General features: G+C 44.2%; 1 protein-coding gene across 1 annotated transcript in view; it reads left to right on the top strand.

Annotated features, from left to right (window-relative positions):
• LOC142244292 (glutamate decarboxylase 1-like) overlaps window positions 1-12,999 on the top strand; it is a 141,686-nt gene extending 128,687 nt beyond the window's left edge. Inside the window, exons 9-12 of the mRNA XM_075316499.1 lie at window positions 1,216-1,365; window positions 2,235-2,342; window positions 4,323-4,412; window positions 11,684-12,999. Coding sequence (XP_075172614.1) covers window positions 1,216-1,365; window positions 2,235-2,342; window positions 4,323-4,412; window positions 11,684-11,863 — 528 coding nt within the window. The 3' untranslated portion in view covers window positions 11,864-12,999. The remainder of the gene's footprint in view (window positions 1-1,215; window positions 1,366-2,234; window positions 2,343-4,322; window positions 4,413-11,683) is intronic.
• Window positions 13,000-27,825: the final 14,826 nt, after the last annotated feature.

Here is a 27,825-nt window from a genome sequence, read left to right as displayed (position 1 = left end):
ATCATATGACTAGGAGTCTTAATTCCAAGACACAGGTATTTGTTTCAATGGGCTTTAAATAGCTCAAGGTAGATGATTTCATTGATCCACACTCGGCAGCTTGCAAAACCAGATGTCAACACTAACAGAGGGCAGCAAAGTCAGGGGAAGAATCATAGACTGGGATACCTGGGAATGATGTTTAACAGGTGAACAGATGCCCTAGTCTCTAGTCTTTTGCAGCCACTAAAAGGTTTTCCTTCAGGATTGTCCTGCATTTAGTGCCACACATTTTACGATAAACTCTGACCAATTTTCTTGTCCCTGCTGAAGAAAAGCGTCCTCGCAGTATGACGCTGCCATTACCGTGGTTGACAATGTGGATGGTGTTTCCAGGGTTATATGAAATGCTAGTTTTCCAACACACAACACATATTGCATTAAGCTCAAAAAGTTCTACTTTGGTCTCATCTGAATAGGGCACCTTCTTCCACATTCCAGTTATGTCTCCAACATACATGGCTTTTTGTAGACTTCAAATAGGGCTTCTTATATCATGATTCCAAAAATGGCTTTCTTCGTGTTACCCTTTATAAAGGCCAGTTTTGTGCAATATATGACTTTTAGTTTTCCTTTGGACAGATTCTCACATCTGAGGTATGGATCTCTGCAGCTGCTCCAGACGGACAAAGGGCCTCTTGGCTGCTTCTCAGAAAGCTTGGGATGTCAGTTTAGTTGGATGACCATGTCAAACACACCACTGGAGCCTTCACAGAATAGCTGTAGTCATAGTGAAAATAAATTACACACAGGTGGACTCAATTTACTAATTATTTGACTTGTGGAGTCACTAAGGATTTTATTCAGGGATGTATTTCCTTTACACTTCACAAATTGTTGTTACTTTGTGTTGGTATATCACATAAAATCTTAATAAAATACATTTAAGTTTGTGGGTGTAGCACGAAAAATGTGGAAAGGTTCATGGGATATGAATTTTGTTTCAATGCACAATATAGTCTGTTGCTCTTTGCTATATAGTAACAACATGTAGTTGTATAATGGCCAAACAGTGGCCAAAAAAATCACACTTAGTGCCTCTGTCTGATGAATTGTTGCCTATGACAGCATTACAGTATATAGGGAAAAGAACCGGATGTAAACTTTAGGCTATGTGCACAGATGCAACATGAACTTGGTCTTACTTTATAACGTGTTGAATTTTTTCTGTTTCAGGGTCTTCTTCAAGCTTGCAATGAATTGTGTGCCAATTATCTTTTTCAACCAGACAAACAATATGATGTAAGCTATGATACAGGAGACAAGACCATTCAGTGTGGCAGACATGTAGATGTGTTCAAACTTTGGCTTATGTGGAAAGCAAAAGTAAGTTGTTTTAGAATAAAGACTAGTTTGTAAGTCATAAGGGTTCTTAAAGATACAAATATTAGAGAACATTGACATTGTGAGTCTCAGCTAAAACTGTCTCACTTGGGAAAATCTCTCTACGCAATGTACTTGCATGCATGCTGTGGTTCAGATACACCATTTTCAGAAGGATGTTATATGAGAAGTTTTTGTTCCATGTTAGGTCTAGAACATGCTGTATATAAGAGCCCAGACCGCTGTGTAGAACATAAAATTCACTTTATAATACTCACTTAAACCGGTCACTGCGGTGGAAGTGGGTCAAATGGGCGTCTTCATCCTCCGGTTCCGGCGCCTCCTCCTGCGGCCATCTTTGTCTTTTATCTTCTGAAGCCGCGGTGCATGATGCCAGTATTCAGGTCCTGAACAGGCGCACTTTGATCTGCGCTAAGCAGGGAAGATCAAAGTATTGTAGTGCGCATGCGCGGGACCAGCGAGTGTGTATGACGTAGACGCGTCATGCACACAGGCTTCAGAAGGAGGACGGAGATGTCCAAAAGAGGAGGCGCCGGCACCGGAGGACGAAGACGCCTATTTGAGCCACATCCACCGCAGCGACTGGTTTAGATGAGTATTATAAAGTGTTTGTTATGTTCTACACAGCAGTCTGGGCTCTTATATACAGCATGTTAGAATGCTGTATATAAGAGCCCACTGGTGGTGGCTGCAACTTATAGGGCAAAAAACTGGTGACAGGTTCCCTTTAACTCAGTGTTCGTATCAGAACTATAACACCTAAACTCTTGATTGGTTCTGAGCTGAAATCCAGTTATATTGTATCCCTTTGAAATGGGTAAAAAAATAATTTTTATTTTTACTTCATAAAGGGCTCTATTGGCTTTGAAAATCAAATTAACAGATGTCTTGAAAATGCTGAATATCTGTATGAGAAGCTGATATTAAGAGACAACTTTGAACTTGTATTCGTTGATAAAGTAAGTCTCAGGCAATCTCACTTAGCAATATGAGTCTACCGTATAAAGTAATTCTAACTGTGGATATACCTGGAACATTTCAGTTTGCATTTAAGCGTACAGAGCAATTAAACAACACAGTACCTATGTATTTAGACAATATTCTGTCCCATTTCTTCTGCCACAAGTAGGCAGGGATTGTCCATGTACAAGTTGTAGTTCAGTGAGTCACATGCTTTTCAGTAGTAAGAATATGGACAGCTTTTTCTATTTAAATATCTTTTAGGTCCTCCATTATCTTAACGTCTAAAAAATGTGTCTGATTCAACCAGAGAAAAAGTTTTTATGATAAGTTTTTTTTCTATTGGCTAGTCTGTAATACTGTATATAATCAACAGAATGGGATCTGGAAAGATGCCAATCATCTGCTGATGAGCAACAATACATAGATGACATACGTTCACCTAAAAGTGCACACTCATAGCAAGGCTGTTAACATGGAACACATTGGAGTAGGAAAGAAACCCACAATCATATCTATAAAAGCATATGGTCAAAACTTATTTACATTTTAACTACACAATACAAGTGAAGAAAAGAAAAACTTTGGGAAAACAGGAATTTTACTCTTTGACTTACTACATTTATATCACTTTTTGAGAGTGACTAATTAGTGTAGGAGATAAAATCTGCTATGAGGGATGAAATTACACCTTTTGCCTATAAAAAGACTATGGAGAGGAGAGCGGAAATAAGCTGAAGGGAGAAGAGGTGTTATATCATATGCACTAAAATGCAGGCATGTTAAATAACCATGAGAAAGGGCACAATATGCCTGAAATGCTTTGGTTATAATTGACCGAATAATATATGGATTTTTAAGCTACTAATATATTTCTTCTCCTTCATGCAGAAGCTGGAATTTTTTTCTTTAATTTTTTTTCCTACTGACTAGAGGTCCCAGTTGCACAGTTCTTAAAGGCTCCTGTGCAGACTGAAACAAACCTAACCGGATGATTCAAATGACCACTAGGACATTTGCTTCATAAGCAGCCATTGAGAATTACACATACCTCCTAAAGAATCCAGGGGAATGCGCAGAGTAAAATAGGGAAAAACAAAACTAAAAATTTGCCTGGAGAAATACCATACAAACAGGTTGTAGTTCCAAGCAAGGTCCACATAAAAAATATCACCAGCGGGGAATGAAAACCCAGGGAGGCTTTAAATAGTTACATCTGCCGAGTGATAGGACAGACCAAAATAGGAAACAATTGTTGGCTGAAAGGCAATGAATACAAAACATGTAAACACAGAGACAAATAGTTCAGAACCTGGACAGCGAACTAACCTGGCACTGGTAGCATGAAGAGGGAAATGAACTACAACGCAGGAGGGTGGAACACACAAACAAAATGATGAAGCTTCTAAAGCAGAGGTAGAAGCTAAAAAAATAAGGTTACACATAATGCAACATACAAAAATACTGTTATTTCTCATGTATACAAAGGACAGCATATTCTGAAAACTCATCTGAAAGTGCAGTTACACTTTAAAAAAATAGCAACTCTTTTATTTTTTCCTCCTTAAATATAATTATTGATCAGTCTATTCAAAGTTATTGTAGTATTGCAAGGGGTGGTAGTCATGGGTGATAGATTGACTCCAGACACCCGCCTTGCTGCATGAAAGACATGTTTGCTTGGAGTAGATGTTTTGCATTGCCCATCAACCCTTACATTAGTTTTCACTGAATATATTGAGTGAATTACAAAGATTAATAACTTTGCAAAGAATGACCAATAAATTAAAGATTAAGTAAACTTTTATTATTTTTTATTGTCACTTTTAGAAATTAAATAGTTTAAGAAAGTGCTGCTGTGGGTAAAGGCAAAACTTACTTTAACTTCAAACTTTGAGAATAAACTATCTGATAATTGTACATCTGCTTTTTTGTATGAATGAATGTGACACTTTATGGCATGTTTTTTTTTCTTCCAGCCAGAACATACCAATGTTTGTTTTTGGTATATACCCCCTTGTCTGAAGGGAATGCCAAGGGATGAAGAATGGAATACTAGATTACATAAGGTAGAATAAGTCTTTTTTAGATATTTTAAGAAAATAGATAAACAAATGTATAATCTATATATATAATTGCCTTATTCTGTCTGTCTGTCTGTCTGTCTGTCTGTCTGTCTATCTATCTGTCTGTCTGTCTGTCTGTCTGTCATGCTCCGAAATTGTGTCCTTACGGTGACACAAAGCTGATTGGCCGCTGGGCTCGCCATGGCCCCGCCCCCCCACACGGATTGGCCTCTCGCCCCGGCTCTCTGCAGGCCCCGCCCCCCTCACGCAATGCACGCTCGCTCTGGCCCAACTGACACGGAGCTCCGATTCCCAGGTGAGTGTACACACACATCAGATCACACTCACTCTCACACTCACTCTCACACACACCTCACACATCACAACATGCTGGGATATCGCTTGCTTCTACACCGGCTCCGTCAGGATCCAGGCAGCGCCAGACATAACCTTGCGATGCTGGGATCTTGACGGAGGCCGTGAAAGCTGGTAACCATTATAAACATCGGGTAACTAAGGTCCCTTAGTTACCCGATGTGTATCATAGTTACCAGTGTACACCGGCTCACACTCACTCTCACACACACCTCACACACACATCACATCGCATCCACACATCAAGGTCCTGCAGCTGCGGAACATACACACACATAACAGCACACACACACACACACACACACACAAATCAGATCACACTCACACACACCTCACACATCACATCGCATCCACATACTCACAACATCCTGGGATATCGCTTGCTTCTCGGCGGCGATACTGTGCTGTTGTGAGCTTCCAGGACCTGCCGGGGGATCACATGGCCAGAAGCATGTGATATCCCCGGATGTTGTGAGTATCAGCGCGTATGTGCAATATCGTCAGTGTGTGTGTCTTTGTGTGTGAGTGTATGCGATCGGGTGTGTGTGAGTGTATGCGATCGGGTGGGTGTGAGTGTATGCGATCAGGTGGGGGTGTGTGGGTGTGTGTGAGTGTATGCGATCGGGTGTGTGTGAGTGTATGCGATCGGGTGTGTGTGAGTGTATGCGATCGGGTGGGTGTGTGTGGGTGTGTGTGAGTGTATGCGATCGGATCTGTGAGTGTCGGCAGAGGAGCACGGCATGCTGGAGGAGGCTGAGAGGACAGAGGCTGATCCTGGGGAAGGCTGGGATGGGGAGACTGATGCTGGAGACGGAGAGGCTGATGCTGGTGACAGAGAAGCTGATGCTGAGGACAGAGAGGCTGATGCTGGGGACAGAGAAGCTGATGCTGGGGACAGAGAGGCTGATGCTGCGGGAGGCTGATGCTGGGGACAGAGAGGCTGATGCTGGGGACAGAGAGGCTGATGCTGGGGACAGAGAGGCTGATGCTGGGGACAGAGGCTGATGCTGGGGACAGAGAGGCTGATGCTGGGGACAGAGAGGCTGATGCTGGGGACAGAGAGGCTGATGCTGGGGACAGAGGCTGATGCTGGGGACAGAGAGGCTGATGCTGGGGACAGAGAGGCTGATGCTGGGGACAGAGAGGCTGATGCTGGGGACAGAGAGGCTGATGCTGGGGACAGAGAGGCTGATGCTGGGGACAGAGAGGCTGATGCTGGAGACAGAGAGGCTGATGCTGGAGACAGAGAGGCTGATGCTGGAGACAGAGAGGCTGATGCTGGAGACAGAGAGGCTGATGCTGGGGACAGAGAGGCTGATGCTGGGAGGAGAGAGGCTGATGCTGCAGGTAGAGAGGCTGATGCTGGCGCAGCATGGCGGATGGAGCACCTTTGAGAGTGCACAGCATGGCGGATGGAGCACGTTTGGGAGTGCGCAGCATGGCGGATGGAGCACGTTTGGGAGTGTGCAGCATGGCGGATGGAGCACGTTTGGGAGTGCGCAGCATGGCGGATGGAGCACGTTTGGGAGTGCGCAGCATGGCGGATGGAGCACGTTTGGAAATGCGCAGCATGGCGGATGGAGCACGTTTGGGAGTGCGCAGCATGGGGGATGCAGCACGATGGGGAGTGCGGAGTATGGCGGATGGAGCACGTTTGGGAGTGCGCAGCATGGAGAATGCAGCACGATGGGGAGTGCGGAGTATGGCGGATGAAGCACGTTTGGGAGTGCGCAGCATGACGGATGGACCACGTTTGGGAGTGCGCAGCATGGCGGATGGAGCACGTTTGGGAGTGCGCAGCATGGGAGATGGAGCACGATGGGGAGTGCACAGCATGGCGGATGGAGCACGTTTGGGAGTGCGCAGCATGGGGGATGGAGCACGATGGGGAGTGCGCAGCATGGCGGATGGAGCACGTTTGGAAGTGCGCAGCATGGCGGATGGAGCACGTTTGGGAGTGCGCAGCATGGCGAATGGAGCACGTTTGGGAGTGCGCAGGATGGGAGATGGAGCACGATGGGGGGTGCGCAGCATAGGGGATGGAGCACGTTTGGGAGTGCGCAGCATGGCGGATGGAGCACGTTTGGGAGTGCGCAGCATGGGGGATAGAGCACGTTTGGGAGTGCGCAGCATGGCGGATGGAGCACGTTTGGGAGTGCGCAGCATGGGAGATGGAGCACGATGGGGAGTGCGCAGCATGGCGGATGGAGCACGTTTGGGAGTGCGAAGCATGGGGGATGGAGCACGATGGGGAGTGCGCTGCATGGCGGATGGAGCACGTTTGGGAGTGCGCAGCATGGCGGATGGAGCACGTTTGGGAGTGCGCAGGATGGGAGATGGAGCACGATGGGGGGTGCGCAGTATACGGGATGGAGCACGATGGGGAGTGCGCTGCATGGGGGATGGAGCACGATGGGAAGTGCACACCTCCCCCCAACACACACACATACGCGCGCGCGCGCGCACTGCACAACATACCACACCACACACACACACTGGGAACCACAAACAACTGCCCTACACAGACACCCACACACACAGACAACGCTGCACACACAAATATACGCACATACCGCACAACACGCACATTGCACAAAACATACCTCCCCCCAAAACACACCACACACACACAAACTGCGCAACACACACACAACGCTACAGACACACAGCGCTCCACAAACAACACAACACACAACACCGCTCTCACCCCCCATCACACCCAGACAACATCCAGAACATGTACAGCGCCCTACACAAACACTTGGTAACTACACACAACAACATCTATATATATATACTAGAAGGTGGCCCGATTCTACGCATCGGGTATTCTAGAATTTACGTATTGTGTAGTTCATGTATGATTTTTGTTATATATATATATATATATAGATGTTGTTGTCTGTAGTTACCAAGTGTTTGTGTAGGCGCTGTACATGTTCTGGGTGTTGTCTGGGTGTGACGGGGGGTGAGAGCGGTGTTGTATGTGTGTTGCGTGTGTTGCGTTGTTTGTGGAGCGCTGTGTGTCTGTAGCGTTGTCTGTGTGTTGCGCGGTTTGTGTGTGTGTGGTGTGTTTTGGGGGGAGGTATGTTTTGAGCAATGTGTGTGTTGTGCGGTATGTGCGTATATTTGTGTGTGCCGCGGTGTTTGTGTGTTGGGTGTTGTGTGTGTGCAGCGTTGTCTGTGTGTGTGGGTGTCTGTGTAGGGCAGTTGTTTGTGGTTCCCAGTGTGTGTGTGTGTGTGTGGTGTGTTGTGCAGTGCGCGCGCGTGTGTGTGTGTGTGTGTGTGTGTGTGTGTGTGTGTGCATCAGCCTCTCTTCTCTCAGCCTACCTCTCCCAGCCTCCCTCCTCCCAGCCTCCCTCAGCATCAGCCTCCCTCTCCCAGCCTCCCTAGCATCAGCCTCTGCCAGCATCAGCCTCTCTCCTTCCAGCCTCCTCCAGCATCAGCCTCCCTCTCTCAGCCTTCCCCAGGATCAGCCTCTCTCCTCCCAGCCTCCGTCCTCCCAGCCTTCCCCAGCATCAGCTTTCCCCTCCCAGCCTCCCTCAGCATCAGCCTTCCCCAGCATCAGCCTCTCTCCTCCCAGCCTCAGCCTCTCTCCTTCCAGCCTCCCCCAGCATCAGCCTCTCTCCTTCCAGCTTCCCTCAGCATCAGCCTCCCCTTCCCAGCCTTCCCCAGGATCAGCCTCTCTCCTCCCAGCCTCCTTCCTCCCAGCCTCCCTCAGCATCAGCCTTCTGCTCCCAGTCTCCCCCAGCATCAGCCTCCCCATGCATCAGCCTCCACCAGCATCAGCCTCTCTCCTTCCAGCCTCCCCCAGCATCAGCCTCCCCTTCCCAGCCTTCCCCAGGATCAGCCTCTCTCCTCCCAGCCTCCTTCCTCCCAGCCTCCCTCTCCCAGCCTCCCTCAGCATCAGCCTTCCGCTCCCAGTCTCCCCCAGCATCAGCCTCCCCAAGCATCAGCCTCCACCAGCATCAGCCTCTCTCCTTCCAGCCTCCTCCAGCATCAGCCTCCCTCTCCCAGCCTTCCCCAGGATCAGCCTCTCTCCTCCCAGCCTCCGTCCTCCCAGCCTTCCCCAGCATCAGCTTTCCCCTCCCAGCCTCCCTCAGCATCAGCCTTCCCCAGCATCAGCCTCTTTCCTCCCAGCCTCAGCCTCTCTCCTTCCAGCCTCCCCCAGCATCAGCCTCTCTCCTTCCAGCTTCCCTCAGCATCAGCCTCCCCTTCCCAGCCTTCCCCAGGATCAGCCTCTCTCCTCCCAGCCTCCTTCCTCCCAGCCTCCCTCAGCATCAGCCTTCCCCTCCCAGTCTCCCCCAGCATCAGCCTCCCCAAGCATCAGCCTCCACCAGCATTAGCCTCTCTCCTTCCAGCCTCCCCCAGCATCAGCCTCCCCATGCATCAGCCTCTCTCCTTCCAGCCTCTCTCCTTCCAGCCTCCCCCAGCATCAGCCTCCCCTTCCCAGCCTTCCCCAGGATCAGCCTCTCTCCTCCCAGCCTCCTTCCTCCCAGCCTCCCTCTCCCAGCCTCCCTCAGCATCAGCCTTCCGCTCCCAGCCTCCCCAAGCATCAGCCTCCACCAGCATCAGCCTCCCTCGTCCCAGCCTCCCCCTCCCAGCCTCCCCCACCATCAGCCTCTCTCCTCCCAGCCTTCCCCATGATCAGCCTCTCTGCTCCCAGCCTCCTCCAGCACGCCGTGCTCCTCTGCCGACACTCACACACCCGATCGCATCCACTCACACACACCCGATCGTATCCACTCACACACACCCGATCGCATCCACTCACACACACCCGATCGCATCCACTCACACACACCCGATCGCATCCACTCACACACACCCGATCGCATCCACTCACACACACAGACACTGACGATATCGCACATACGCGCTTATACTCACAACATCCGGGGATATCACATGCTTCTGGCCATGTGATCCTCCCGCAGGTCCTGGAAGATCACAACAGCACAGTATCGAGGCCGAGAAGCAAGCGATATCCCAGGATGTTGTGAGTATGTGGATGCGATGTGATGTGTGTGTGTGAGTGAGTGTGATCTGATTTGTGTGTGTGTGTGTGTGTGCTGTTATGTGTGTGTGCTGTTATGTGTCTGTATTTTCCGCCGCTGCAGGACCTTGATGTGTGGATGCGATGTGATGTATGTGTGAGGTGTGTGTGAGAGTGAGTGTGAGCCGGTGTACACTGGTAACTATGATACACATCGGGTAACTAAGGGACCTTAGTTACCCGATGTGTATAATGGTTACCAGCTTTCACGGCCTCCGTGAAGATCCCAGCATCGCAAGGTTATGTGTGGCGCTGCCGGGATCCTGACGGAGCCGGTGTAGAAGCAAGCGATATCCCAGCATGTTGTGATGTGTGAGAGTGAGTGTGAGAGTGAGTGTGATCTGATGTGTGTGTGTGTACTCACCTGGGAATCGGAGCCCCGTGTCAGTTGGGCAAGAGCGAGCGTGGATTGCGTGAGGGGGGCGGGGCCTGCAGAGAGCCGGGGCGAGAGGCCAATCCGTGTGGGGGGGCGGGGCCATGGCGAGCCCAGCGGCCAATCAGCTTTGTGTCACCGTAAGGACACAATTTCGGAGCATGACAGACAGACAGATAGACAGACAGACAGACAGACAGACAGAATAAGGCAATTATATATATAGATATATATATATATCTATATATATATAACAAAAATCATACATGAACTACACAATACGTAAATTCTAGAATACCCGATGCGTAGAATCGGGCCACCTTCTAGTTAAAACATAACTCACTATAGTTAAAGGCAACCTGTCAGATTCCCTGACTGTCTCCAGCTTCTACTATAGTGGTATAAAGGTAGATTTCTCTAGCCCCTTCACCCCCGGACAATTTTTAATTTTTTTTTTTGCTCCCCTTCTTCTGAGAAGATTTTTCCGTCGATCTTGCCTTATGAGGGCTTGTTTTTTGCGAGACGAGTTGTACTTTTAAATTAAACCATAGGTTTTACTATATAGGGTATTGGAAAACTGTAAAATTATCTGCTTTAGGAAAAAAATCTATTTTGATCTTATCTGTCCACAAGACGCTTTCCCAAAAGGGTTTTGGCTTATTCACATACATTTTGGCAAACTGAAGTCTAGCTTTTTTATGTTTCTGTGTCAGCAATAGGCTGCGCTTGGGCCTCCTGCCATAGCGATTAATTTCATTCATATGTCAACAGATAATTCATGCTGACACTCATGTACCCTAAGCCTGCAGAACAGTTTGCATTTCTTTGGAACTTGATTAGGGCAGCTTATCCACCATCACACTATCCTGTGTTGTAACCTATGATCACCTTTTTTCTATTATCCATGTCCAGGGAGATTACCTACAATGCCATGAGTTGGAGCTGTAAACTTCTTGATTATGTTGAGCACCATGAACAGAGAAACATCAAGATCTCTGGAGGCTTGAAATTGTTGATATTTTTCACAATTTTAGTTCTCAAGTTCTCAGAAGGTTCTCCTTTTTCTGTTTTCTATGCTTACTTTGGCACACACAATCAACACATTGCAAAGATTGAGTCACCTTCTTCACTATTTATCTGGTTTCAGGTGTGATTTTCATATTGCCCACACCTGTGACTTGCCATAGGTGTGGGCAATATGAATTGCACGAGGCTGCGCACATCTACTGTAATTGGAATGTGGCCAGAAGTATGCATATCGCAAACTTTCAGTCATTTGAGCAGTGGGGCTCGCTATCAACACCAGAGAACCCCGATATTGTGATGTGAGTATTCACATGTCTGCAGTCAGATAGATTGACTGAACACTTTTGGCCAAACCTAGACAACCCCTTTAATCATATACTATCTGATGATAAATCTATTTTAAAGCACACCTCACATCAACCACTTGATATGTTTTTTTTCTAGGTTGCTGTAAAGATTAAAGCTCAGATGATGGAGGAAGGAACAATAATGGTCAATTATCAGCCAATGAAGGAAAAGCCCAATTTCTTCCGTATGGTTTTTTGTAACCCGGCTTCTAGAAAATCTGATATAGATTTCCTTCTGAGTGAAATTGAAAGGCTTGGCAGTTACTTAGAGTTTTAATGTAGTCCATATTTAGATCCAATGAATATGCCGCTCAATAAATAATATGGTCTGTACAAAAAATCTAATTCTTATATGTGTTGTAATCCACTGAATGCTGTATTTACATCCCTTCATCTGGTCCCTATACCTGTATCACCATACGTTTTTCTTTTGTTCACTATTTATTGGGTTTTAATTAATTCAGATAAAAATCAAATATTTTAGGCCTTGTACTTTATGTTCTTTTTAGTTGTTGAATATGAATTAGTTTAAGGCTCCATACAATAGTATGAAAGGTACATAATGTTGACTAAAATCACAAATTTATCAATAATGGAACATAATCTCCTGCCTGGCATTTTACCCATTGGGAGCACAAGTGCCCAAATGACATATCCAGTGTGCCTTATTCTCAGATTACTACCTATGTTATATGAGGGCGAGATTCTCTTTAAAATTCTTGATTCAGGTTGTTCAGTAGTAGCAAAGAGAGCCAAAACCATAGGAAACCACATTTCTCCCAGCGTCTATTCAGCTGGTCTTCCCATGAAAACTTGGTTGTCAGACAAGAGATTGTATAAATGTGATGCTAGATCCGTAGAACATGTATGCATGCACGTATAACTTGAACTTTTTTGGTCCACAACAGTAGTATACACCAGAACATCAGACACTACATTAATTGCAATACAAAAAATATAGTGTATTTAATACAATGTATACAATATAATCTTAAATACGTGGGATGTACAATACGCCCCTTAAAAAAAGCGCATTTCTGAACATATTACGGACATTATCTCACTGAATACTACTGGTAATATTTCACAGCTTGCCAAACATTTTATTTTATTTCTTTTCACAATCGCTCAACTTCATGATTGAAAGTTTGCAGTATAGAAAGGATCTTTTTATCAAGCTGAGGGGGCAATCACAGGAGAATGCTGCTTACACGGGAGGCATACTGGATATTTCATTTAGGCACTTGTGCTCCCAATGGGTTAATTTCCAGGAAGGAGATTATGTTCCATTATTGATACCTTTGTGATTATGAATAATATTTTTTATAATGGATACACATGCTTATATACAATTAATGGTTCAGATGTGTAGAAAAAAGTTTATAAATATAAAAATATCTTTTCATTCATATACTGTATATTCTTTTCTTATATATAAATTAAGCATAAATTTGTTTTGTGATAAAAAAAATGCATTTATTTCATGAATCATTTTACATTTAATATAAATATTTAATTTATATACAGTAATTTCTAAAGAAAATTTATATTGACTATTTCTCTAAATATTCTGTCACTCTGGTAAAATTTTAACACTTTTTTCTGAGAATTTGTATAACGGGATCTTTTTTTCTGTTATATTTGTAGATTTGTAATTTTGAAGGAATTATAATTGTGATATACATATGCATGTACAAATTTATGTTTTTTGGACCGTAAATAACTTGAGATCTAATGATTGGCATTTGTTTGAGACATTGTTAGATTGAATACACAGAAGCACTATATGAACTATGGCAGTGGAATTACACACTCAATTAACTGACATCATATAAAGGCTCTACGGAAAATGAACAAACTAAGCTTTGATAAAGGGCTCTTCAGTCTGAAATGTGTAGCTGTTCGGGCAACTGCGGTCAATCATTGCGGTACCCCTAGAGCAGTGTTTCTCAACTCCAGTCCTCAAGACCCACCAACAGATCATGTTTTTAGGTTTTCCTCAATATTAGACAGGGAATAATTCCATCACCTGTGCAACATTAAGGAAACCCTAGAAACCTGATTGAGGAAAACCTGAAAACATGATCTGTTGGTGGGTCTTGAGGACTGGAGTTGAGAAACACTGCCCTAGAGGATCTATTTAGTATTCCTAGACAATTTTGATATTTGGATTTCAGCCTAGTAAGTGTTGCAATAAAGCCTAAATTTTAATCCAAGTTTATACTGGAGCTGGATTCCTTATCTTCAGTACATTGCTCACACCAAACAGGGTGTATTCCGTGATCCACATTGGGGAAGTCCACACACAGGTTAGCTGGCTAATTTTTTTTTTTTTTATGCTGCATCAAGTGACCTTTCCTCCTCGTACTGCACCTCAACATCACACACAGTGCTTTCCTCAGAGGTACCACCCACATTACACTTGTTTCCCCCTGCGTCACAACTTTCCAACCTCTCTAAGCTAACAGTGGGGAACCACACATGGTTGAATCTGCTAGGCTGTAAACACATTCTATCCCATTGGCATCAGAGGTCTGCTCCAAAGAGTCACAAACTGGAGAGGAAAAAAAGCATCTGAACCGATGCCCAAAATCTTCATCAGTTCAATCCAGGCCCAGACAAAGTAGGGTCCGAGCAGGATCCAGACTCTCATCAACAGACGTTAACCCTCAAGGATGGTGGTGATGATGATATGACTCAGATACCTGAGGTGCACACGTACTGTAATGTGATGTCAGGTCAGGAAGTGGAGGAGGGTGACTATCAGGGCGAGGAGTGGGACAACAATGAGGATGACAATGTAGTTATTGATCCCACTTGGTGTGAACCCAGAGGCATGCAACCAAGTAACTTAGCAGAGGAGATGGAGGAGGAAGATGAGGTGCTTCCCACACAGACATGGAGTGATTTAACAAGGAAAACCACTTCATTATCAGCCACAACTCTGGCTGTGTCCAGCAATGGTGGCAAGTCTACATTTCGCATGGGTGACAAGGGTTGCCTAGCTTGGGCCTTTTTGGGACTGGAATGAATGACCCAACTCACGTTCTCTCCAAAGTTTGTAAAAAATGACGCAGGAGAGGCAGAAATTTAAATTATTTGTCTACTAAATGCATGAGTCATCACATGACCAACCAACATGCATTAGTCTGGGAATCTTACTGAGCTAAAATTTTGCCTACCAGTAAGGCCCGTTTCACATGTCAGTTAAAAACACTGACGTGTAAAACACGCACATGTCCTTCCATGTTCCGTGATTCACGGCACACGTGGGTTGTCCATGTGCAATCCGTGATCCGTGATCAGTGATCCGTGATTGCATATGGACATTACTCACCTGCCTTCACTACTGCTGTCTATGGTGCTGAAGTCCTAAGCTCTGCAGCGTCCGCCCACCGCTCTCAGCAGCTACTTCCTGGTCAGCTATTCCTGCTCTCATGAATATTCATGAGCCAGGCAGGAGCTGCCAAGAGTGGAGGCTGCAGAGCGAATCGCAGGCAAGGTAAGTTGAAAATATTTAATATGTCAGTGTTTTTCTGGTACGTGTTTCACGGATCACACACGGATCACACCATAGTGTGGTCCGTGGGTCATCAGCAATGCCAGAAAAAAACTGTCTCCGTGCAGAATCATGGCCACGCGTGTACGCTGCACGGAGACACGTTCAATGAAAAATCACTGTGTGAGCAGACCCATTGATTATAATGGGTGTGCGTATGTCAGTGATTCTGGCACGTATAAGAAAAAGCACATACGTACCAGCATCACTGACGTGTGAAGGGGGCCTTAAGTGGTTGATATGCGATGTGCCAATATGGTGGAATTCCACTCTGCACTTGTTGCAGTGACTGTGGCAGCAGCAACAAGCCTTTGATCAGTATGTTCCTGCCGTTGTCTATTACTCATCCACCTCTTGATTTTAAAAATTGATAAGACGGGCCACATCCTGTGTGTTACATGGACCATACCTGACTACTGTGTAAAGACACTATGGGGCAATTGGGGGAGGTGGGTTCCAATTGATGCCACTGTCTTTCTGTCTGCCTGAAATGTTTTTAAATGTTAAGACTTTAAGATGTGTCTCCAAATTGTGTCTTGTTTGTACTAGCAGGGGTGTGGGAGCAACAGGCCCTAATCCTGTGACTTATCCACCTCTTGATTTTAAAAATGGAATTGCTGGGCCACATCCTGTTGTTGAAAGAACCATACCGGACAGCTGTACAAAGACACTATGGGACAATGAGGGAAGGGGGGGGGGGGTAATTGATGCCACTGTCCTGCTGTCTGCATGAGACATTTCTAAATTTCATGATGGGTCTACAAGTTATGTCTTGTCTGTGTCTGTACTGGGAGGGGTGTGGGAGCAGCAGGGCTAATCATGTCCCTCACCACCTCATTATTTCTTATGGCAATAGTCTAGGAAGCTAATGGCTGTGCCACAACAGTGGGGCTCCACAGTAAAACATATTTTGCTGTTTTGGAAGCTGTTTGACCCCCCTAAAGGTGTTTTCTCTGCCTTAGTTTTGATCTCTAATTGAATCCAATGCAGTTTGAAAATGTTCAGCACATCGTTCTGCGAACATTGGGAAGCTCGGTGAAGAACCGAACTTTGAAAGGTTCACTCACCTCTAATCCCTTCCACTCATGGTAACACACAAACAGGTTAACCGACCTGTGACCTGTGCCAAGCTGTCTAGGTAACCCCCCCAGCCATGTATCTAATCCATCATCTGTGATACAACTGTCACACATTGCACAACTACTTGCGTAGGGTCATATTACACCACTGCTCTCATAGAAAGAGATGGCATGGTGTCACACATTACAACATTGCTCCCATACAAATACAAGGTGCAGAGTCAAACATTACACCGCTGCTTCCATTGAAGTGGATGGAGCAGGGCCTTGCATCTAATCCCATCTTGTGATCTACAGTGATCCATCTATCTAATCCCATCATGTGATATTCTGTATTTCTAATCGCAACATCTGACATAGCGAGCAGTACTCTCTAACAATCAGCTCTGCCAGCCATTCTTCGTGTCGCTGTCCACATGCCAGTATCACTTTGCACTCACCATTAATGGCTCTGCACTGTACAAAGGATAAGGGAAGGTGAAGTTTAGTATCAAAAACCCAGAAGGGAGTAGACATCAGACACAAGAGCAGATCCTGTACATATTTACTGCACACGCAATGTGACCTAGCACACTCTAGAGCTTATTACCATATTTCAGCATGTGCTCACCCTATACATTTTTTAATTATATAGCATTAAAAATTTAATTTATTTTTAAATTAAAACATTGTTGCAATTTTTAAGTGTTTTTTTGGGGGGGTTAAGGTCCCTTCCCTTTTAAAGGAGTTGATCATGCACAATCCTGTTGGATTGGATGACTGGCAGGCAATACCAATTCTACCTGCTGATCGTTCCTGGGACCTGGCAGATGTGCCAATACAATGTCACCTGCATTTTTTTACACTGGTCTGATCATAACTAGTGGTGGGTGGACCTGCTGAGACATGAGATCGGTAAGTCAAACCAGGTTTAAAAAAAAACAAAAAACAAAACAGTTTTGGCCCAAAATTGATAATGGATATCCGTCTGCATGGTGTTCCCCATATAAGAGCCTATGGGGACCAGAATCTAGTGCTTTAAAATGGTGGTAGAAGGGATAGTGGGATTATATCAAGCGTTTTATACTTACCGGTCTCTCTTGTGATTGTAGCTCTACTTCCAGTGCCACTCATTAACGTCATGCATATGCATTGCTTCACCCACCTACCGGCAGTCCCGGCGTCTATGATTCGTTGCAGTAAGGCCGAGCTCCCACCCTGTGGGACAGCGTGTCTGACTGCTTGCAATCACACATGCTGTCTGTGTATGTATATTGGTGTAAAAATAAGTATATAAAAAATTCCATAGTGTACCCCCATATTATGATTACTAGCACAGATATAGCATACGGCTACAGTCTCCAGCCCCGAGCTGTATGCTTATCTTGGCTGTGTATACAACAAATAATTTAAAAAAACACATACAGTGCCTACAAGTAGTATTCAACCCCCTGCAGATTTAGCAGGTTTGATAAGATGCAAATAAGTTAGAGCCTGCAAACTTCAAACAAGAGCAGGATTTATTAACAGATGTATAAATCTTACAAACCAACAAGTTATGTTGCTCAGTTAAATTTTAATAAATTTTCAACATAAAAGTGTGGGTCAATTATTATTCAACCCCTAGGTTTAATATTTTGTGGAATAACCCTTGTTTGCAATTACAGCTAATAATCATCTTTTATAAGACCTGATCAGGCCGGCACAGGTCTCTGGAGTTATCTTGGCCCACTCCTCCATGCAGATCTTCTCCCCGTTATCTAGGTTCTTTGGGTGTCTCATGTGGACTTTAATCTTGAGCTCTTTCCACAAGTTTTCAATTGGGTTAAGGTCAGGAGACTGACTAGGCCACTGCAACACCTTGATTTTTTCCCTCTTGAACCAGGCCTTGGTTTTCTTGGCTGTGTGCTTTGGGTCGTTGTCTTGTTGGAAGATGAAATGACGACCCATCTTAAGATCCTTGATGGAGGAGCGCAGGTTCTTGGCCAAAATCTCCAGGTAGGCCGTGCTATCCATCTTCCCATGGATGCGGACCAGATGGCCAGGCCCCTTGGCTGAGAAACAGCCCCACAGCATGATGCTTCCACCACCATGCTTGACTGTAGGGATGGTATTCTTGGGGTCGTATGCAGTGCCATCCAGTCTCCAAACGTCACGTGTATGGTTGGCACAAAAGATCTCGATCTTGGTCTCATCAGACCAGAGAACCTTGAACCAGTCTGTCTCAGAGTCCTCCAAGTGATCATGAGCAAACTGTAGACGAGCCTTGACTTGACGCTTTGAAAGTAAAGGTACCTTACGGGCTCGTCTGGAACGGAGACCATTGTGGTGGAGTACGTTACTTATGGTATTGACTGAAACCAATGTCCCCACTGCCATGAGATCTTCTCGGAGCTCCTTCCTTGTTGTCCTTGGGTTAGCCTTGACTCTTCGGACAAGCCTGGCCTCGACACGGGTGGAAACTTTCAAAGGCTGTCCAGGCCGTGGAAGGCTAACAGTAGTTCCATAAGCCTTCCACTTCCGGATGATGCTCCCAACAGTGGAGACAGGTAGGCCCAACTCCTTGGAAAGGGTTTTGTACCCCTTGCCAGCCTTGTGACCCTCCACAATCTTGTCTCTGATGGCCTTGGAATGCACCTTTGTCTTTCCCATGTTGACCAAGTATGAGTGCTGTTCACAAGTTTGGGGAGGGTCTTAATTAGTCAGAAAAGGCTGGAAAAAGAGATAATTAATCCAAACATGTGAAGCTCATTGTTCTTTGTGCCTGAAATACTTCTTAATACTTTAGGGGAACTAAACAGAATTCTGGTGGTTTGAGGGGTTGAATAATAAATGACCCTCTGAATAAACTTTTCACAATTTAAAAAAAAAAAAAAACAAAAAACGAAATAACATTCTTTTATGCTGCAGTGCATTTCACACTTCCAGGCTGATCTACAGTCCAAATGTCACAATGCCAAGTTAATTCCGAATGTGTAAACCTGCTAAATCTGTAGGGGGTTGAATACTACTTGTAGGCACTGTATGGTCCTCCCCCAATTTTGATACCCAGCCATGATAAAGCCAACAGCCAGAGACTGGTATTCTCAGGCTGGGGAGACCCATGGTTATTGGGCTCTCAAGCCTAGAAATAGCAGCCTCCAGCCACCCAGTATTATTGTATTAATTAGAAATTTACTAGAACTTTTCCCAACTCATTGCAATTGTCTTGGTGCGGTTGCAATCGGGGTAATAAGGGGTTAATGACAGCTCTCAGCTGCCACTAAGCCCTACATCAGTTTTGGGAGGTGCCTATGAGACCCCCCCATTACTAATCTGTAAGTGAAAAGAAACAAAAGCACAAAAAAATACTTAATTTGAAATAAAATACAAAAAAACCCTACTTTCTCCAGTTTATTAACCCTTAAAAACCCAGTTCCAACGTAATCCACATGAGGTCCCAAGATGATGTCAGCTCTGCTACATACTGGTGTGACAGCATGTGGGTGCAGAACATGTCTAAACACTGTGTGCTTTAGGCAGAGAATGGCTGAGCTGCAGAGATGAGCGGTGATGTCACAGCTGGAGGTTCCCACGGTCCTCCGCCTGTGACCATAGGTAAGCTGACCTCAGGTGACTTCATGCTATTTATAGGCTAGGGGGGCCCCAGCCAGAGAATACCAGCCTCCAGATGTCTGCTTTATCATGGCTGGCTATTAGAAAGGTGTGGGGACCATAGGATTTGTTTTTATTACTTATTTAAATAATTTTTAAAAAAAGCTGCATGGGGTCCCTCTTATTTGCATAGACAGCCAAGATAAGCACACATCTGGGGCAACAGCCTGTAGCCATATGCTTTATCCGTGCAAAGCATCATAATATGGGTGGACCCTATGTCAATTGTTTCAATTATTTATTTATCTAATTTTTTTTTACCCAAATATAGACTGACACACAGTGTCTGTGATTGAAAGCAGTCAGACACGCTATCACACAGGGTGGGGTGCTGTCTTACTGCAATGAATCAGAGACACCAGTACTGCCGGTGGGTGGAGGAAGCAGTGCCTATGTATTAAGCTTAATGAATGGCCCCGGAAGTAGAGTTACAGCCACGAGGTAGACCGGTAAGTATAACGTGTCTGCTTTTCCATTTTTTTTTGCTTTACTTTTTTAATTACCCGAGTTACCACATCTGGATCATTATCCAGAGTTCCCTAAGAACTCTAGGCCCAGAGTCAGTGAAGTGAAAAGATACTTTTACAGTCCGGGTCCATCCATCACTAATCAATAACCTAAACGGTTCTCAACAATATACTTTTTTTTTCTTTTTTTAGGCATTTGGGGCTAAAAAGTTTGTGCTGCAGCCATCAACACAAACAATATAAAAATCAAAGTGCAAAATATTTAATAAAACTAACAAAAATTATTTCTAGGCTGGAATCTACGCATTTAAGTAAAACAAAAAAAAAAATAGGTGGACAACTATTCTTTTAAAAACGCTAAAATGCCAAGCAATATATTTATGTAATGAAGACAAATATTTGAAAATATTTGAAAATTATTTTTCTTTTTGCCTTTCAGGGTACACTGTCGATTAATCTTGTTTTTAGGCTGAAGAACCCACTGTATACCATAGAGCAGAGGTCTCAAACTCGACTGGGTGAAAGGGCCGCACATAGAAAAAAAATAATTTGGGGGGCCACATTCTTTTCAGGACAAAGTGACATTTTTATTGGTACCCTATTGTTTTTCTATACAACTGTGGATCATGGTTTTTGAACATTTTTTGTTTGTTTATTATAACAAATGTACAGGTTTTTTTGTTTTCATATATATATATATACTAGCTGTAGTGACCAGGCATTGCCCGGGATAGTAACTGTCTCTCTGTGTCTCTCCCAGTCTCTATCTGTCTATCTCTGTCTGTCTGTCTCTGCGTGTCTGTGTGTCTGTCTCTGTCTGTTTGTATCAGTCTGTCTGTATCAGTCTCTCTGTCTGTCTCTGTATCAGTCTCTCTGTCTGTCTCTCTATCTCTGTGTCTGTCTGTCTCTATCTCTGTGTCTGTCTGTCTCTATCTCTGTCTGTGTCTGTCTTTCTGTCTGTCTCTGTCTGTCAGTCTTTTTCCCCGTCTTTCTCGTTCCAGGTCTGTCTCTTTCCCTGTCTGTCTCATTCCCCATCTGTCTCTTTCCCCATCTCTCTCCTTCCCTATCTGTCTCTTTCCCCATCTGTCTCTTTCCCCATCTGTCTCTTTTCCCGTCTGTCTCGTTCCCGTCTGTCTCGTTTCCGTCTGTCTCGTTCCCATCTGTCTCGTTCCCGTGTGTCTCGTTCCCCGTCTGTCTCGTTCCAGGTCAGTCTCGTTCCAGGTATGTCTCGTTCCAGGTCTGTCTTGTTCCAGGTCTGTCTCTTTCACCATCTGTCTCTTTTCAGGTCTGTCTCATTCCAGGTCTGTCTCACTCCTGTCTCTTGCTCCATCTGTCTCTTGCTCCGTCTGTCTTGTTCCCCATCAGTCTCATTCCCCATCTATCCCATTCCAAGTCTGTCTCGTTCCAGGTCTGTCTCATTCAAGGTCTGTCTCATTCCAGGTCTGTCTCATTCCAGGTCTGTTTCTTTCCCCGTCTGTCTCTTTCCTCATCTGTCTCTTTCCCCGCCTGTCTCTTTTCCGGTCTGTCTCTTTCCAGGTCTGTCTCTTTATACGTCTGTCTCTTTCCCCGTCTGTCTCTTTCCCCGTCTGTCTTTTTCCCTGTCTGTCTCTTTCCCTGTCTCTTTCCCTGTCTGTCTCTTTACCCATCTGTCTCTTTCCCGGTCTGTCTCTTTCTCTTGCCCTGTCTCTTTCCTTGTCTCTGTCTCTTCCCCTGTCTCTTTCCTTGTCTCTGTCTCTTTCCCTGTCTCTTTACTTGTCTTTGTCTCTTTACCTGTCTCTTTCCTTGTCTTTGTCTCTGTCTCTTTCCCTGTCTGTCTCTTTCCCCGTCTGTCTCTTTCCCTGTCTCTGTCTCTATCCCTGTCTCTGTCTCTTTCCCTGTCTCTTTACTTGTCTGTCTCTTTCTCTGTATGCCTGTCTCTTTCCCTGTCTTTCTGTGTCTGTCTCTTTGACTGTGTTTCTCTCTGTCTTTTTTTGTCTCTCTCTATCAGTCTCCCCACCAACATCTTATTACCTCACACATAAGCTTCTTATACTAACAATTTATTTTGTTCCTATAGCAACCAATTCCACCTCCTATTAATAACCTAATAGCTCACAGCTCCATTCACTTTAATGGAGGCAGGTTTTTTGGAGAGTAACAGTAAAGCGCAGGGTTAAATTTTCCCGTCAAAACATAGTCTATGACGTTCCCTGAGTCACATGGGGTTTCTGTGCAAAATGTTGTGATTGTAAATGCGACGGTGTGGATTCCTGTAGCGGACACACACACACACACACACACACACACACACACACACACACACATATACACATACATACACTCAGCTTTATATATTTATATATATACACAGTAAGTGACTAAAGGATTTCACTAAACCACTAACCCATATGATGAGATCCATAGATGTAATTTCCCAGATGCTGGAATTCTCTGTTGAATGGCCCAGATTTTAGATTATGTTCTAGAGCTGTTCCAGAAAGATAACACCTTAATTTAAGTGAAAGGATTATTGTAAAGGTGAGCCACCTTTAGGTTCACATTTTGCATGGAAAATATAGTATACCTGGAATGTCATTTAAATTTTGAAGGACATATATGGCACCCCAGAGCAAGAGCAGCTCTTACAGTATGGTTCTTAATTCTGGCATTTAAAATGCATCCAAAAGAAGTAATCCCTTATTTTGCATATGCATAATTAGGTCAAATTGATATTAGACTGTAACCAAAAATAGTGATGGCTTTTCTATGTAATATGGCAGTGAAGATCTCTATGATCATGTCTGTTTAAATTGACTCGGTACTGTAGTTTTTTTCTCGTGTTGAAAACTGTAGTGCACACACAGTTAGGTATGCACTGGCTTACTAAGTAATTGTTTTCACATTGTGATTGTGTACGTATGCAGCACAATAGGAAAGTAATGCTTTGAAATTATATTATGTTGCATTAAATAGAGACCACACTTGTTCAAACTATATTTTCTCTACCATCTGGCAGTTTTATTGTATCGTAAAAATGACAGAGATAAAAGTGAATTTTTCTTTTTGTACACACTCCAAGTATCTGAAGCTTTAACCTAAAAGTTCAGAATAATACAACATAGCTTTATAGACAATAATCCTTCCTTTTGTGTGTGGGAGATATAGCTGCCCAAATCAAAAAGAATGCACAATACAAAAAAGGTTAAACAAACAATTATGTGTGGTTTTACCTGGTAGTCTCCTGAATGACACTAAAAAGTCTCTTTGGCAAGGACTCAAAATTACTAACATATTTAAGATGAGCAAATTTGTATTTCCCAGGTTTGTCAAATTTTCTCAGCAAGTTTAATCAATCAACCTCAAATTACTCTAACACCTACCTCCAATTAATATGAAAATATGTGTATGGCACTCTGAGGCCTCCTAGGAATATATATAACCCCTTTCAAGCTCCTTAATGCAAACATAGCCTCAAAATACATAGTTTTGGATATATAGATATGAGGCGTTGGTAACCAATGGTGTGGTTAAAAGCATACTGCACTATCAGGATTTGTATGTTTTTTAGTAAAAATGAAAAACATTCCAAAAATTATTCATTTTTGGGGACAGCTGCCTGCCATGTTGATATTTATACCCACTCAGTCTATAGGCAAGAAAAGATGACAATTTATCAAGAGGAGGTTAAATATTTTCTCTTTTTATCAAGACTTAAGCAGGAGATGTCTGGCAGTATAGGACCAGTGCTGGCATCAATGCCAACTGCAGCATCACTGTATGGTTAGAACATAATGGACAGGAGTGGACACCTAAACTCTCTGCTTACCTGAAAAATTGGGCAGTCTGTTTGAGAACTTCAAGAGAGAAGGAAGATTGATGCTCTGGGCTGAAGCGGCGGCTTCTCAGAGAGACCTGGACATTTATCGCTTTCTGGACTATATTTGTGTTTCTGGACTATTTTTATCCTCTGTTTAGTGGATTATTGTATGGACCATTTGATTTGCTTGGAATAAATGTTATTTGCAATGTTCATCCATCTCTCTCTGTTGATTGTGTGATATGGGAGAAGGACCCCGTCACACTCATGAAACAGCCTGGACAGAAATGATGGTACCCCTGGAAATAACGTGACAAAAGGGACATGTTAAGTCAGGGTGTGTCTGTTAATTAACATCACAGGTGTCAGCAATCTTGTAATCAGTCAGTGGTTCTGTATATAGGGCTACAGATACTCACTGTGCTTGTTTGGTGACATGGTGTGCATCACACTCAACATGGACCAGAGGAAGCAAAGGAAAAAGTTGTCTCAGGAGATTAGAAAGAAAATTATAGACAAGCATGTTAAAGGTAAAGGTTATAAAACCATCTCCAAGCATCTTGATGATCCAGTGACTACAGTTGCACATATTATTCAGATGTTTAAGATCAATGGAACTGTAGCCAACCTCCCTGGATGTGGCTGCAGGAAAAAAATTGATGGCAAATCAAAAAGACGGATACAAATGGTAACAAAAGAGCCCAGAAATACTTCTAAAGAGATTAAAGGTGAACTTCAAGCTCAAGGAACATAAGTGTCAGATTGCACCATCCGCCGTTGTTTGAGCCAAAGTGGACTTCATGGGAGACGACCAAGGAGGACACCATTGTTGAAAAAAAAAATCATAAAAAAGCCAAACTGGAATTTGCCAAACTACATGTTGACAAGCCGCAAAGCTTCTGGGAGAATGTCTTATGAACAGATGAGACAAAAATGGAACTTTTTTGGCAAGGTACATCAGCTCTATGTTCACAGATGGAAAAATGAAGCATATCAAGAAAAGAACACTGTCCCTACTGTTAAACATGGAGGAGGTTGTGTTATGTTCTGGGGCTGCTTTTCTGCATCTGGAAAAGGATGTCTTGAATATGTGCAGGTTACAATGAAATCTCCAGACTATCAAGGGATTCTAGAACGAAATGTGCTGCCCAGTGTCAGGAAGCTTGGTTTCAGTCGCAGGTCATGGGTCTTGCAACGGGATAATGACTAGGGATGATCGAATATCAAATATCTGACTTCGCGAATATCCAACGAATAGGTAGCCACTATTTGACTATTCGCGAAAATTCGATGCACAATGTAAGTCTATGGGAAACCCGAATAATTTCACGTTGGACCTAACGGCGAGCTGTGGTGACTGAGGAAAAGGCTGAAATGGATGGGAAAAGGCAGAAACAGTATGGGTACAGCCTGTAGAAGGTGCGTGACTGCATTTCTGGTGTTTTGGAATAATGTGCTCAGAGCAGCACGCGGCTTTTACGTAGTCGCCAGAAAAGCTCTCAAACCAAAGTAAAAGATGGGAAATTGATAAGAAACAGTTTGTAGTACCTAATCACTTTAATAGAAGGTAAAATCAAGCCCCAACCTAAAAAAAAACACTTTAGGATATGTTCCCACGTTTCATTTTTTACATTTTCCTCCCTTTTTTGATTAGAAAGGGCTCTAACTTATACATTATATTGGTGTCTGTCTCACACCTCCTTTTTTCGGACATACTTGACAGCACTTTAAAAGGTCAGCTACAATGTGCCCGTTGGGATGTTGGCCTTGCCCTCCTCCTCCTCCACCAACACCATCGGCTCCAGTGGCCCTCTATTTAAATTCTATTCAAATTTTCAGTAATTTCTGTTTTATGGACAAATGAACGCCATGCTGTGACATCGAAGCTGATGTCGTTGATGATGATTGCATCTGGCCAAAAGCAGGTTGGGAGCAGGAGGCATCATCGCCTGCCTCCTAGACTGCAGTTTGAGAAGCATGCAGCACCGTGGAAGTGGCAGTTGTTTCACTCTGGAACTCAGGCTTTATTCCACTAGCTAACACCGAGGATTTCCAAAAATGCAGTTTCCCCTGGGGAATGGTTCAGACACCATGGAGCACAGCATCAGAAGGTACTCCCAACAGCTTTTTTTAAAAAAACATTGGTAGGATTTGCAACAGTCCATAACATGCCAAAGAGTTAAAAAAATTCCATTTCCCCAGGGGGGAATGGTTCAGACACCGTGGAGCACAGCATCAATAAAGAACAGAAATAGAGACTGCCTGACCAATTGTTATAGACAGTGTAGCCTCAACAGTGATTGTGCTAGTGCATAATGTACAAAGGCTTGAAAAATATTGCCCTGGGTGACTGGGCTGAACAATTAAATCGCAGCAGCATAACAAGTTAGATTAGTCATGCGGTGTCATTAGATGATTAAAGACAAAATAGTCTTGAATGCGAAACAATGGAACTTATTTGAACTTAAGAAATGCAAATTTTGGGGCAACGGTTATTATTGGGTCGTGTTAACAGGCGGCCTGAGATACTCTGGGGCAATCCATCTATGGTTCATTTTGATCATCGTCAAACTGCCTGCACTTTCCGTGGATAGCCGTGTGTGAGTATCTGTTATTGTTGACCCCGCTGAGCTGAAAACACGCTCAGACAAGACACTCGCAGCAGGGCAAGCTAGCACTTCCAAAGCATATAAGGCGAGGTCTGGCCAAGTGTTGAGCTTGGAAACCCAATAGTTAAATGGAACTGTAGACTCTGAAAGAACGCTGCTATGGTCACCTACATAGTCCCTCATCATCTTACTTAAACGTTCCCTCCTTGTCATAGTTGCTCCAACTGGTATCTGATTCGAAGTTGATGGTTTGTGGAAAATGGACCAGTTTTGGCATATTAGTCCCCTGCCTGTGTTGCTCCTACTATGCATAGCCCTCTCTTGTAATCCTATTGCGTGAGATGACATGCTAACCCTGACGCCAGCATCACCTGAGGGTAATCGTTTCATCAACTGGTCCACTACAGCCCTCTTGAATGTTTCCGTAGTACAATCCTGATTTGCTTTGACAAGTAGGGAAGTGAATTTGTCTTTATAGTGTGGGTCAAGGTAGGTACATAACCAGTATTTGTTGTCTGCCAAAATGTGGACTAGCCGACAGTCATGAGAAAGGCAGTATGACATGAACTGTGCCATGTGTGCCACACTCCAAACTGGAAACCTATGTGTTTCACTGATAAGAATACATTCTGTCTCCCTAAACCTCCTCTCCTCCTCAGTCTCTCTCTCCTCCTCCTGCTCATCCTCAGGCCATCCATGCTGGACAGCCCTGAAGTTTGAGTTGTCAATCCCTTGGTTACCAACTTCAAACCATTCCTGTTCTTCATCATCCTCCTCATCCTCAGACCACTGCGCAACCAGCTCTGTCCTCACCTATTGTACCATCACCCATTCCCTGTAGACTGTGAGCCCTCGCGGGCAGGGTCCTCTCTCCTCCTATACCAGTCTGTCTTGTACTGTTAATGATTGTTGTACGTATACCCTCTTTCACTTGTAAAGCTCCATGGAATAAATGGCGCTATAATAATAAATAATAATAATAATAATCCTCATGATGCTGACCAAAGGTGGCCTGAGCCTGTTGGCCGAGGTTCTGCGGATTACTAACAACCATTGTGAAGTCTGGATCCATAGACAACTAACATTGCATTAACAC

Source organism: Anomaloglossus baeobatrachus, chromosome 6 (genome assembly GCF_048569485.1).
Source record: "Anomaloglossus baeobatrachus isolate aAnoBae1 chromosome 6, aAnoBae1.hap1, whole genome shotgun sequence".
NCBI classification, from domain to species: Eukaryota; Metazoa; Chordata; class Amphibia; order Anura; family Aromobatidae; genus Anomaloglossus; species Anomaloglossus baeobatrachus.
Note: the sequence above shows the minus strand (reverse complement) of the source record. Positions and strands in the feature narration are given on the sequence as shown.